The sequence below is a fragment of the Oratosquilla oratoria genome, chromosome 21 (genome assembly GCF_046742065.1).
Source record: "Oratosquilla oratoria isolate Oo_2021 chromosome 21, ASM4674206v1, whole genome shotgun sequence".
Taxonomy (NCBI): Eukaryota; Metazoa; Arthropoda; class Malacostraca; order Stomatopoda; family Squillidae; genus Oratosquilla; species Oratosquilla oratoria.
This window is the reverse complement of record NC_134797.1, coordinates 11,848,852-11,863,481: the sequence shown is the minus strand read 5'-3', so window position 1 is coordinate 11,863,481 and position 14,630 is coordinate 11,848,852. Positions and strand designations below refer to the sequence as shown.

General features: G+C 37.2%; 2 protein-coding genes across 2 annotated transcripts in view; one reads left to right on the top strand and one right to left on the bottom strand.

Annotated features, from left to right (window-relative positions):
• Positions 1 to 698: 698 nt before the first annotated feature.
• Positions 699 to 1,040, bottom strand: LOC143037011 (uncharacterized). Its single transcript, XM_076205115.1, has one exon. The coding sequence runs from the start codon at positions 1,038 to 1,040 to the stop codon at positions 699 to 701; it is 342 nt and encodes a 113-aa protein (XP_076061230.1).
• A 7,094-nt stretch (positions 1,041 to 8,134) lies between these two features.
• Positions 8,135 to 14,630, top strand: part of Moe (moesin) — a 175,269-nt gene continuing 168,773 nt past the window's right edge. The window contains exon 1 of the mRNA XM_076204288.1: positions 8,135 to 8,231. The gene's annotated coding sequence lies outside the window, so the exon portion shown is untranslated. The remainder of the gene's footprint in view (positions 8,232 to 14,630) is intronic.

Below are 14,630 nucleotides of genomic sequence, written 5' to 3'. Positions count from 1 at the left end.
GTCTCTTGGAACAATCAGTGCCACACACATCAAAACTCTACTGATCTAATGCAAAAACTCAACACCACATATTTTGCAAACAAAAACTAATTGGCCTGGACGATATCGCCTTATACACCCACATCACTGCAAGATACCATATATATATATATATATATATATATATTTATATATAGATATATTTATATATATATATATATATATATATATATATATATTGAGACATTGTGACAGGTTTGAGGAAGGAGGAAGAGAAAGACATGGGTCTAGGCCCGAGTTTATTCCTGACCGGTTTAGCTTAAAAGAAACCGGTCATGAATAAACTCGGCCCTAGACCCGTGTCTTTCTCTTCCTCCTTCCTCATACATACATACATACATATATATATATATATATATATATATATATATATATATATATATATATTGAGACATTATGACAGGTTTGAGGAAGGAAGAATAGAAAGACAAGGGTCTAAGGCCGAGTTGATTCCTGACCGGTTTCGCTTACAGCTGTAAGCGAAACCGGTCAGGAATAAACTCGGCCCTAGACCCGTGTCTGTCTCTTCCTCCTTCCTCATACATACATATATATGTATATATATATATATATATATATATATATATATATATATATATATATATATATATATATATGCTCACCTGCTCACCCTCCTCCTGTTAGACTGCTACGGTCTGTCAGTTATTGCGCCAGAGGAATCTTCTCCATTGGGTTCTGTCTTCGTATGCGTTTGTTCTCTCAACTTCTTCCATGGTGGTACCTCTCTTCTCGATGGCCCTCTCTATGTTTGTCCTCCACCTCATTCGCGGTCTTCCTACAGGTCTTTTTCCAGTTGGTCTCCATTCGTAATACCTTCGAGGGTATCTTTCTGGTTCCATTCTTTTTACATGCCCATACCATCTTAGCTGTGCTCGTTCAACATAGTCCAACACTGAGTCAAGTTCAAGCTCGTCGAGTATCGTTTTGTTTCTAATGTGGTCTAAGCGTGAGCATCTTCTAATAGCTCTCAGTGCTTTCATTTCGGCCGCCTGAATTTTACTTCTTGTTTTTGATGTCAGTTCCCAAGCCTCACAACCATAAGTAAGTAAGAATATGCCCAATTAAAAATGATGAAAATGTCATGATAGAATCGGAGGAAAAAATGAGTGAGGAGTTTAACAAATATTTTCTCTCGGTGTTTACTAATGAGAGGTTAGATAAGGTACCTGACTGCGATCCGATTTTCAGTGGGGACGAAGAATGTAGACTATCTAATATCAGCATTAGTAAAGTAGACGTAGTCAAACAGATTGAAAGACTAAAAGCTACAAAATCCCCGGGTCCAGACGAAAATTTTCCGAGAGTGCTTAAGGAGTGTAAATTTGAAATCTGCGACCAGTTAACTGGAGTATTTAATAAATCGGTAGACACTGGTTTTGTGCCTATTGCTTGGGGGCAGGCAAACGTCGTTCATGTTTTTAAGAAGGGAGATAAATCGTCTATATGCAACTACAGGCCAATCAGTTTGACATCGGTTATAGGTAAAATGCTTGAGTCAATAGTAGTAAATAGACTTAGAGAACACATCGAGAGACATAATTTAATTCGTGACACACAGCATGGTTTCTCCAAGGGTAAGTCATGTGTGACTAATCTTCTATCATTTTACACTAAAATATATAAGGCGTCAGATAACAATGATAATTACAATGTTATTTACCTTGACTTTAGCAAAGCGTTCGACAAGGTGCCACACCAGAGACTACTAATAAAATCATAGCCTAGGGCATAGGAGGAAAAGTGTTAGAATGGATTAGAGCTTGGATCAGTAACAGAAAACAGCGGGTCACCATAAATGGAGTAAAATCCAGGTGGGGCAATGTTACTAGTGGGGTTCCTCAGGGTTTTGGGTCCCTTGTTGCTCATTATGTACATAAACGACTTAGACGACGGGATAAATAGTGATGTTAGTAACTTTGCGGACGACACTAAAATAGGACGCTTAATTAGGTCAGGAGACGACGCAGAGATTCTGCAGGATAATCTTAACAAATTGTTCACATTGTAGGTGAAATAGCAAATGAAGTTCAATATCTCTAAGTGTAGCGTGTTAAACGTAGAGCTACACAACTCCGAAAATAGATACACCTTAGATAACACGCTTTTAGAGAAAACTGAGTACGAGAGAGACTTGGGAGTTCTAGTGAGTCCGGACCTTAAAACCAGGAAAAAGTGTATTAGCGCCAGGAATAAAGCTAACAGAGCATTAGGTTTCATTGCTAGGACGGTGACGAATAGAAGTGCAGTGGTAATTATCAAACTATCTAGTGATAGTTAGACCAATCCTTCACTATGCGGTACAGTTTTGGTCTCCGTCCTATAGTATGAACATCAATCCACTAGAATCAGTACAGAGAAGAGTGACCAAAATAATACATGGACTTAGAAATTTGCCTTACAAAGAGAGTCTTAGTTAACTTACACTCTCTGGAAAGACGCAGAGTGCGGGGTAATCTAAAAGAGGTGTTCAAGTGGATCATAGGCTTTAACAAGGGTGATGCAAATAAGGTCATCATATTAAAACAACAGGCCAGGACTCGCAGTAATGGATTTAAACTGGACAAATATAGATTTAAGAAATAGGGAAGAATTGGTTTACTAATAGGGTGCTCAACGAATGGAATAGACTTAGTAACCATGTAGTGAGCGCTGAAACTATCAGTTGTTTTAAGAAACGGTTAGACAACTTTATGTATGGGGATGACAGGTGGTGATGGATATGGAGCTGCCTAGTGTAGGTCTTATGGTCTCTTGCAGTCTCCTTCATTCTTATGTTCTTATGGGCCGAAGTATAGTGATATAAATAGTTTTCTTAACACGGGTTGGTACTGCAGTACAGAGTGGATAAAGCGAATAAAATTCTTTGTTATATTCAACAATCCTAGTGTTTATTTCAACTTCCATTCGTCCTTCACTACTAAAATCTGCTCCAAGGTACTTAAAATTTGATACTTCTTAAACTTTCTTTTAATTAATCTAAATCTCATTATCAGATTCTTCTCTGCTAATAACCATTATTTCGCATTTCTCAGCATTCAATTCCATACCCATCAAAGTTAACTGTTCAATCCACCTATTCACTACTTCCTGCAGAGTTTCAATACTTTCAGATGTCAGGGCTACATCATCAGCATAGCCAACGGTTATGATCCCTTCATTTCCTCGTGCAATACTTTTCATAATATAATCCATGTATAAAATAAATAAGAGTGGTGAAATGACGCTACCCTGTCTACCACCACATGCAACCTCAAACCAGTCTTCCATGCCACTTTTCGATACTACAGCACTCTCCGTTGTTTAATATAGACTTTTCACAGCTTGAATTAAGGGGGCAGGGATACCATACTGTGGATCTGCCAGTATCCGCCATTATTTCTTTCTTGGAACTCTATCAAATGCTTTCTGTAGGTCCAGAAAGATCACAAATTGGTCTATGTTCCATTCCCATGTCTTTTCTACCAGCATTCGAAGAGCAAAGATGAGATCTGTTGTCCCTCTATTTGGCCTAAATCCATATTGCCACTCTCCTAGTAGCTTCTCCACTGCTGCTCTCAAACGCGCTTCCAAAATTCTTTCGTATATTTTACTTATGTGGGGAGGGAGAGAGATACCTCTATGATTTTGCATTCGCTCCTGTCTCCCTTTTTAAAGATTGGGCAGATTTAAGTTATACTCCATTCTCTTGGTACTGATGTTGTATAAACCATATTAAGCATGTTCACTAGGTATGCCACCAAGATACATTCGGTAGCTTTAAATATTTCTGCTGAGAGGCCACCACATCCCGGTTCCTTTCCATTTCTCATCTTATTTAGGGCTGCTTTTATCTTATCGGTGGTTATTCGATCTTGATTTGTAGTGAGTCCTGTTGTTAGTGCTGTCTCTTCTCTGTCCTCTTGAACATTGAGCAGTTGGCAGAAAAACACCTTCCATCTGCAGTCGATTTCCTCTGCCTCAACCAGTATATGTCCCTCCTCATTCTTGATTGAGTGACAAGGCTCCTTGCTTCCCATGCGATAGCTCTTAGCGAGCGCTTAGAGCAGTTTCTTTCCGCTGGTAAAATCTTGTTAATAGTTATGGGTATATTGTAAACGCTTAGAAAAGCACTTAACTGTTTATTGTTCTTCAAAGGCACAATATATTTGACACATATAAGTTTATGTTCAGACAATAACATACACATTAACCTCTTCACACCGTGGCTCCACCATGACTAACTTGCAATGGCGTAGCGTTTCCCTTAGCGCGGGAAATTTCTCAAGCCTAGCAACTGAACTTTGTTATACATGCAACTTAAGTACAGATTATACAATAAATCAAATGACAAAATTCTTACTATACATTGCATTGTACATTCAATCAAAAACAACACAAGATGCACAATAACAGATATTTATATTTCAACAAATCTTCCTCAAGTTGCTCCCCAAGTCTCTCCCAAAACTGCCTCTTCGCAATCTTCTTTTTTTCTGTTCGGCCTTCCGTCTTGCAATTTGATATTCCAGTCTTTTTTCTTGTGATCTCCTCTTTATCCATGCCCGGAATGCCCTCATTTTCTTGTTGGTCCACCAAGGTGTTTGCTTCTTTCTAGTGCCTCGTATGTACTTTACACCAATAACTTCCTCTGCAATTGTGCTTAAGTTATCTTTTAGATGTTCCGATAATTCTTCAGCTGTTGCATTCATTTGTAAATTCAGGTTACTTTATATCTTCCTATTTAGTTCTTCCTTAAATCTTCCATGAATCTTCCTTTTATTCGAACATATGAGATCTATCAACGATTTATAAGTATAGGTATTCCTGTCAGTTACATCTGTATCATGTAAACTTATGTGACTCTTTATGACTGAAAAAAGTATTCATTATTTTCATATCATTGCTAAGGCGAAAATCCAACAAGCGTTCTCCATCCATGTTTCTATCCCCTACACTGAATTTTCCAATCATTTGTTCAGAACCATTCCTTTCAATTCCAATATGTGCGTTCAGGTCGCCGATCATGACAGAGGGAACAGAGAAATATGTACCAAAGAAGAAACAAAAAAGGGTTTACATAAAGTGTTGGTATAACAAAAAGTGTAGTGATGATAAAGATAGAAGAGCCAAAGCCTGGAAAATATGAAAAAGAAAAAAAAAAAATGGCAAACATACATCAAACTGAGATACGAATATGTAGATATACGCAGGGAGGAAAAAAGAAACTACAAAAAAGATGTAATAGATAAATGCAAACACCAACCTAAACTATTTTACAGATATTTAAAAGATAAACTAAAAGACAAACATGAAATAGTGAAACTGCGCGAAGGAAATAAAGAATATATAGAAGATGTAGAAATGGCTGAATTTATGATCAGGCATTTTAGGTCTGTATTTACAAGTGAAAGCTCACAAATTTGGGATGAAATACAGCGAGGAAGATCCCCCGAAATGAAAGAAATAACGGTGACACAGAAAGAAATAAGGGACAAAGAAAAAAATTACGTCAGTAAGTCACACGGGCCGGATGGAATTGCGAACTGTATATTGAGATAATGTATATATGAACTAACGGACAAAATACACAAGATAATTTATTTCTCAATCAAAGAAGGAAAAGTACCACAAAATTGGAAAAAAATACCAATATACAAAGAAGGAGACAAAGAAAATCCAACAAACTATATACCGGTATCCCTTATAAGCACAGTAGCAAAAATATGCGAAAAAATATTAGGAATAAATGGATTAAACATTTGGAAGAAAACAAAATACTAAATCCTAAACAATTTGGTTTTAGAAGTGGAAGTTCATTTACCACTAAATATGGTTTTACTTAAAATTAATAGATATAATACAAGAAAGAGGCGGATGGTCAGATTGTGCTTTCTTGGACTTACAAAAGGCTTTTGACAAAGTACCACACAAAAAGTTACTAAGAAAAATTAGAATAATAGGTGGAATACAAGGATAGTTATTATAATGGGTGAAAAAATTCTTGAACAGGAGAAAAATTAGGGTGGTACTTAGAGACAAAAACTCAAATTGGGAAGATATGATAAATGGTGTCCCACAAGTCTCTGTATCGGCTCCGATAATGATTGCTGTTTATGAATCACAATGGCAAAAGCCGACAAGACTGTGAGAATAAACACCTTGTGAGATCGAAACCTTTATTAGTACTACGTTTCGCTTGTTACAGCTTTTTCAAGTACAGACATGACACACACTCTGAGCACATATAAGCCAACAGGGATAACCTCTCCCAGTTCCTTCCCTGTTGGCTTATATGTGCTCAGAGTGTGTGTCATGTCTGTACTTGAAAAAGCTGTAACAAGCGAAACGTAGTACTAATAAAGGTTTCGATCTCACAAGGTGTTTATTCTCACATTGCTGTTTATATTAATTATATGGATGAAGGTGTGGAATATTATATGAACTTCTTCGCAGATGATACGAAACTACTAAAGAGAGTAAGTACAGAGGAAGACTGCAAAGCTTTTCAAGAAAACCTGGACAAAATCTGGAAATGGAGTCAGAAGTATGAAATGAACTTCAACATTAAGAAATCTAGTATTATGGAATTTGGAAAATACAAAAATAGAATATCGTGTCAATATAAGATTGGCACAAAAGAAGTAAAAAAGTAAACTCAGAAAGGGACCTAAGGGTAACTATCTCAAATGACATGACAAACATGACAAACATGTCAACAAATTAGTCGGACAAATTTTTAACTTATTAATATCAATGAAAGTAGCCTTTGACTGCATAGATAAAGAAATGGTATAGAAATTATTAGTTACACTGATAAGACCAAAATTAGAGTACGCTGCGACAATATGGACACCTAGTTCTAAAAAAATAAATAAATAAATAAACTAGAAAGAATTCAAAGAGCAACGATAAAGATGACACCAACACTCTCCAATTTGACATACGAACAAAGATTGGATAAACTACATCTACCAACCCTGGAACAAAGAAGAGAAGGAGGTGATTTGCTAACCATCTTGATAGAGATGACTTACTAAAGTGGGACAGAAGAAAAACAAGAGGACACGAGAAGAAACTTAAGGACAGTTACAGAAGAGATCTGAAAAAGAAAAGCTTCCCACACAGAGTGATAGATATCTGGAACAAATTGAGTGAGGAAATGGTGAGTACTTAAAATATACAATATTTCAAGAACAATCTGGATGCGGAATGATAAAAAAGTAGGTCACTATGAGCATAGCTCTCTTCCCGTAAAATACAACTAGGTAAATACAAGTAGGTAGACACACACACACACACACATACACACACACACACACACACACACACACACACACATATATATATATATATATATATATATATACAATATATATATATATACAATATATATATATATATATATATATGTGTATATATATATGTTAACAACCAGAATGCACTTTAATTGTAAGCCATCAACATCGGGAGACCTAATGGAGGCCGACATACAGAAATTGAAATGTGATACTGCCAAGGACTCGAACTCAGCAATCACATGACAAGTGCCGTAGTAACTTACCAACTGATAGCGTAGTTGGTAGGTTACTACGGCACTTGTCATGTGATTGCTGAGTTCGAGTCCTTGGCAGTACTGCATTTCAATTTCTGCATGTCGGCCTCTATTTGCTCTCCCGATATTTATGGCTTAGATTCGCTCTCCCAATATTTATGGCTTAGAATTAGAGTGCATTGTGGTTGTTAAAATGTATTTCTAATCACTGGGATATTTTCAGTGTTGTATATATACATACATACATATATATATATATATATATATATATATATATATATATATATATATATATATATAATTGTTAAGAGAATTCTGAATACAAAGCAGTCAATTAAGGCATATAATTAGTATAGGCAGTACGGCCAATACAAACACAGACGCTAGAAATATAATTTTCTTCCACTCTATAAAGTATAGTTTGTCATGCATGGATATTAATTTAATTACAAATTAAAAGTAAATGATGAGTTTCAGCCATTTTCTTTCAATTAAAATACCGCTATTTTCACTATGAAGAAGAGAAAGGAAAGTCCTATGTTGAGCAGATCTCACTGCGCTTTGCTTCAGTAATTTGTTTTAGCCACTCCTATTACTGCCGCCATATTGGAGCGAAAACGGACGTTGGCCTGTGTTAAAGGTAAGATTAGAATTTTACATAGCAGTATCAATAACTGGCGCGTCGTATTCAATGTTGAAGTATGTGAATATGACCATGATCCATCAAAGTATGTATCGCACTCGGATGCTCGTAAAAATACCTATTGTCTTAGAGAAATCACGTACTTTTCTATATGACATCTGTCACCTCTGTTGTCGACGCGCGCTAGGTTTAACTAATTTAACGCTTTTCACAGTAATGATACTCCATACCTGCTTTAGAATGTCGTGCAGTTTAACCACAGATGATTGTTATTTACTTTGAGCTTGGAATGTAAGATGTTTGTATACGGAGAGTGCTGGAAATGTTTTGAGAACCGCCCCCCTACGGCCGGCCCCCGCCGGGCTACCACCTGTAACCCGCGCCTTAGACATAAGCCATTCCATTCTTACAAGCAAACGTCTCCATCTGACCCTGTGCATTAAATCCTGTAAATATTATATGTTTCTGTATAGGGGTTTGCGTAGACATTTAACTTGTATTATTCGCCAATGTTTTCATCATGGACGTGCCAAAGTTGATGGCGGAAGAGGTCATTATTATTTGCACATTTTTAATCCAGAATATATTGTCAGGCTCTTACTCTATCAATTCTAATTTACCAGGCCCACTATATATATTCTAAATACCGTAGTTTTTCCTAGTGTCAAATTCACAGACTTGGGTGCACAAAAGTATTTCGAAAAAATCCTGCTTAGTCATGATAACCTTGTTGCTTTTAATATCAGCCAAGAAAAGCCTCTTAGGAAGTTAGTGTCTTGTGGTAGGTATCTTCCATTGAAAGAACACACGTTAGTTGTTACAATTGGTGTTTTTTTGTCTTGTTAGTGGAATGGTTCACAAATGGAATACAATAATGCAATTTCATAAATACCTAATATTTTCATGTCTTGTAATTGCTGATGAGAAATCATGGAATGTTAATAACTTAATGTTCACATTTTATTGTTACTATCAATATGAATAATTACATTTGGTTGTTAAAAATAAAATAAAAATAAAGGTGATTTTTACAGAAGTAGGTGAATCAAATGTTTTCATAATTGCCCTCAAGTTTCACTGCAAAACTTGTAGTTCTTTAGTAGTGAGCAGCGGTCTTTGGGCCTTCTCGGAGATCATATTCAGAAAAAAGGCTGGGCAGTTGTCAGAGTGGAACAAAAATGTTTCCCCCTCAGTCCTCACCAATTAAGACAAGAAGGGGAATAATCAAAGTTATAGACACCGGGTAAGCTGTTATTTTACTGTTAGGAATGTCTGTTATTGACTAGGATTTCTAGGTGCAAGAAAAGCATTGGGACGTTTACATTGGGTATTATTTTAGTTGTTCACCTATGTGATATAGCATTAGAAAATTAAATTAATTTTGTAGATTATAATGATGTAATATGTGATTTTCTTGGTGGAAGTAAATAAGAAAACACCTTGCTAAGCAAATCCACTAATGAATGAAGCCGCTAGGATACGGACCTGATGCCATGTTGCCGTCTGTCCAGTCCAGTCACTGTCATTTAGACTGACTTTCATGGGTATTATTTGAGTTGTGTACACCTATGCGATATTGCATTAGAAAATTAAATACTAAATTTGTAAATCATGATACATGAACGTAACATGTGATTTTCTTGGTGGACATAAAAAACAAAAACCTTGCTACCAGCTAATATACTTACGAACTAAACCTAGGATATGGTACGGATGCCATGCCAGTCCAGTCACCCTCAGATGACTGCATTGTCGTTATGGACCGGGTGTTCTCCAACTCCAGGTGATGTTAATAAGTGCTGTTACAAAGACAATAGGGCTTCCTTGGACTTTATTAGAGAACACAAGGTTCTGCCGTCATCTGTTAATATTTGAGGTACCAAATTACTAAACATTGGTTAGGTTATGTAGGTTAGAATAAACTAATTAATCATCATTTCTTTGACCTCGGCACTTGTCAAAACGAACAAAGCATATCATTTAACCACTGCAGCTTTGTTCGTTAGAAAATAGGTTTTAGCAACTTTTTTGTTGTTGATCTGCCGAGAAAATCACATATTGATCTATTATAATTGACAAAATTAATAAATTTTCTATTGCTATATTGTGTAGGTGTGCACAACTAAAAGTTTACCCGTTCATGTTGCTGACTGTGTATTCTCCAACTCCAGGTGATGTTAATAAGTGCTGTTACAAAGACAATAGGGCTTTGGACTTCATGAGAGAATACGGGGCTCTACTGCCATCTGTTAATTGCCCGAGGTACAATGATAATCAGGCCATCAGCATCCGTGACGACGATAACGACCCAGATGATCTTTAGAATTTGGGGTATTGAATAACTAAATGTAGGTTAGGTTAGAATAGATGAATTTATCATCCTTTCATTTCTTTGACCTTGGGATCTATCAAAACAAACATGGCATATCATTGAACCGCCGTGACTTCATTCGTTAGTAAATTGGTTTAGCAACTTTTTTTTTTTTTTTCTGCCAAGAAAATTGCAGAATACATTGATGTATTATAATTTACAAAGTTAAAAATTAATTTTCTATTGCTATATCACATAGTTGTGCAGTTCTAGAAATTTACCTTACATTGTAGTTACACTATAGATTACAGAAATTGTACAACAGAATTGGCCTGGCATCCATTGCCCCAGATTAACCACCATACAAAAAATAGAACTTTACATTGCATTGTCTTACACTCTTCTCAGACTGCGGCTTTTCACTTAGTGACTTGTAGACAGAACTTTGGGCTGTGACTTCTTGGGGTGGCCATATGTCTCATGCAAGAGAGAGAGAAAATTGGGGAAGCAGGTGGATGTATTCATCAATCCAAGTTATTGTTTTTATACTTACCATGACAGTGATCCACTGTGACCACAGGTTTATGATGGTAACATAAAATGCTAAAATTACTGTAGCTAATGAGGCAGGAAAACCCATCAAACTGTATCCACACAAACAATTCAACAGAAGGGGAAGAAATGGACAATCCTAAGATTGGTTGCGGGGCTATGTATAATCGTATGGTGGAAGCTGTGGAATAGTCTTAAGCCGGGTCCACACTTGTTGCATTTCCACGTATTGTATCATCTTTGCGTACCACCTAGTGATACGATACGGTGCAACAGGGTATTGTACCCACTTGTTGCATATCCACCTTCTGTATACCGATATGCAACAAGTGGGTACAATGCCCTGTTGCACCGTATTGTATCTAGGTCATATGCAAAGATGATACAATATGTGGAAATGCAACAAGTGTGGACCCGGCTTTAAGGCACCATGTAAAAATTGGGTCATCCATTAGATATTTTACATGTAGAAGTTATCTGCAATATGGTAGTTTTTCATGATTTCCCTTGTCATTCAGTTCTTAGTGAAGATGTGATTGTCAAATACATTGCCTTAAAGGTAGCAAAGCTGGTGAATGGTCAGCAACAAAATCCGTTACTGTATAGTAAATGTTAAGATACTTGTTTATAGTGGCTGACTCGTGTTAGTCATGTTGCCTTACTGGGCTGAGTTATGTGGAGGTGGTTTGAGGTTAGAAAAAATTTGCTAGTATTAACCAAAATTATTTATCAATTGGGAATGCTAGAAGTTTATGGCTGAGGTTGTCTGAATTTTTGTTTTATGATGTGATAGTCTATGCTCTGTGTGATTGCCTTGCACTATTCTAAATTGATTAAATAATAATTTTTGCTTTAAAAGTTTCTTTGGCTTCCATAGACCCTCACTGCCTGGCAACAGTACTGGAACCCTCTTGTAGATCTTTCTGGAAATAGGCATCAGGCTCTTGTCACTGTTGTATTGATTTGCCATTTTTGTCACCAGCAGTAGAAGCTGTCACCAGTTGTCAGCTGTCCTTATATGAAAAAGTGGGGGGAATAGAGTTGAAGTTGAAGAGAGGCCTGGTTTGGAGACAGTGTTGGACCCACTGTCCTGTGCCTTCTGAAAGTGACATTATTGACTGTGTTTTGAAGACAGGCAGCAGGGGTAATATTCTCTGATACCCATCAGGATCCCCACATACCCATCCTTTGCTTCAATAGTTAAGTTATAGCTAAAGGTTAGGAATGTTGAAACCAATTAAAAGAGCCTCCAGGTAACATTCTTTAGGGTGGAAGTCACAGTGGATCATCTCCCTCCCTTCCAGGATTTGGGGGCCCATCACCTTGCATCTATACCTTATTCTGTTAACTTGCACTACTTTTCAACCACATTTTAACATACCAGAATAGAAACTGACATTGCTCGCTAAACAGTTGTGCAGTGTTTCATAGGGAGGGAGGGAGAAGGTGACATTGACGTTTGGCTGCCATAGATATACAAGTTTTCAGTTTGAGAAACGTTGAGCATCATTGAGGGACAGGTTTGAATTTATTGGGATGATAAACCTGAACTTGTTGGTGCATCATAAATGAAAACATTTAATGCATTTGCTACCTTTGCTGGAGAGGATATTATCACAGCTGTTTTCTGTGGAGGATGGTGTTCCGCAATGGCTGTGATGAGTTACACTGATAATACTAGCTGACAGAGACATTTTGGTCATGTAATGATAGTGGATTACAGAATTGGTAAGGATAAGAAGGGGGAAACATGTCATATTGGATTTACTGATAGCTATAGGGAATGTAGAACTAAGGGACGAGTTGTATAGGCAGGGAAGATGTAATTTTGTAAAGTCATATATTATGGAACAAAATTTTGGGGGGGGGAAATATTGGAGAGAATGAGTTGTACATGCAACATAAACAGGAATTTGTTATACCTACAACTTAGGAATGAGGGTAAAAAAAATGTAATTTTGAAGGAAAGGTTGGCTCAACCGAAGATATGGTCAGCAAAATTAGATAAATCATGGGAAAAATAGAGAGAAGAACCACTAGATAAGCTCTGAGCTCTCATCTAGGAGGGTGATTTTGTCATGAAAGTATGAAATTAATTGAATGTGCAGTATATTTGGATACTGTTGTCAGTTGGGAATTGAGTGATCACTGTGTGGTTAGTGGGATTATGCTAGATTTGGTCCCATGTCTTTGAGTATACTCCCATTTTTGCCTCATTCATGTGGTAGGGGGAAAAAGAATACCACACTCTTACCACTTGGGTCATAAAGGTGGCTAAAATAGGATAGTGCGGGACTAGGCATCTGGCTCACTGTAACCCTATGGGTATATTCCTATGAGAAGTTGAGGTATGAGAGGGTCTGGGAGTTTTCCAACCAGAACCCTAAGGTTTGGGTCTTCACCTCTTCAGTATGAGTGAAATTCTTGTGCACAGCATCGGATGCCTAATGTACAATGCATCACCGTACTCACCTTATAAAATATAAAGTCACTGCTGTGTAACTCGTTCACTTTCACTCTGAGTAACAATAAACACAGAAAATATGATCAAACCAGTTCACAGAATTCGGGAGTCACTCGGCTACAACTACAAAATAAAAAAAAATCAAGACACAGATGCCAGAATCCTCGTATACCCACTCGTGCCTACATAGGTGTCCTTGTACTGAAGAGGTTAATGTGTGTGGATGTGTTACAAATGAGAGTAAAAGGGAACGAGATAGTATGTTTGTGAGAAAGAAGATGGATATATTGGCATTGACCTCTTCAGTACAGTGATGCCTTTGTAGGTGTCATGAGGCATGAGTGGATAGGAGGATACTGGTGTCGGCACCTTGATTGTATTTTGTAGTTGTAGCTGAGTAGCCCCCAAATTCTTTGAATTGGCTTGATTGTATTGTGTGTTTATTACTCCTCAGTGAAAGAGAATGAGTAATACAGCAGTGGCTTTGATTTATAATGCGAGTATTGTGATGTATCAATCATCGTACCTCTGGCATCCAATGCTGCGTGCAAGAATTTGATTCATATTGAAGAGGTTAAATGAAATTTAAGTTGAAAGATAAGGGTAATATTAGTTTGGGAAAGTATCAGGAGTGATGAAAGGATGAGGAAGGGAAGGGGTGGCTCTACTAGTAAGTGAGGAGATAGGTAAGTGTGTGGTGGAGTGGAAGGAGTTTTTTCAAGTTTAATGTAGATGAAGATGAAACTTGGAAAGATGTGGGTCTTTGTAAGCACATATAGGCCTAGTAAAGAAGAGTGTAGAGGAAAGGGAGGCTTTTTGGACATTTAATGAGTGCATAGAGATTTTTGGGAGTAATGTCAATGTGGTATTGGGAGATCTCAATGCTAGAGTAGGGGATGAACCAATAGATGGAGTTGTTAAGAAGTGTGCCGGGTAAAAATCTAAATGGTGATGTGTTTAGAGAGTTGATAGCTAACACTGCTTAGGAAGAAAGTCAAGCATAAGTGCACATGGGAGAGGGTGTTGGATGGAAGGGTGGTTGATAAGGCATTAATGGACTATGTAGTGG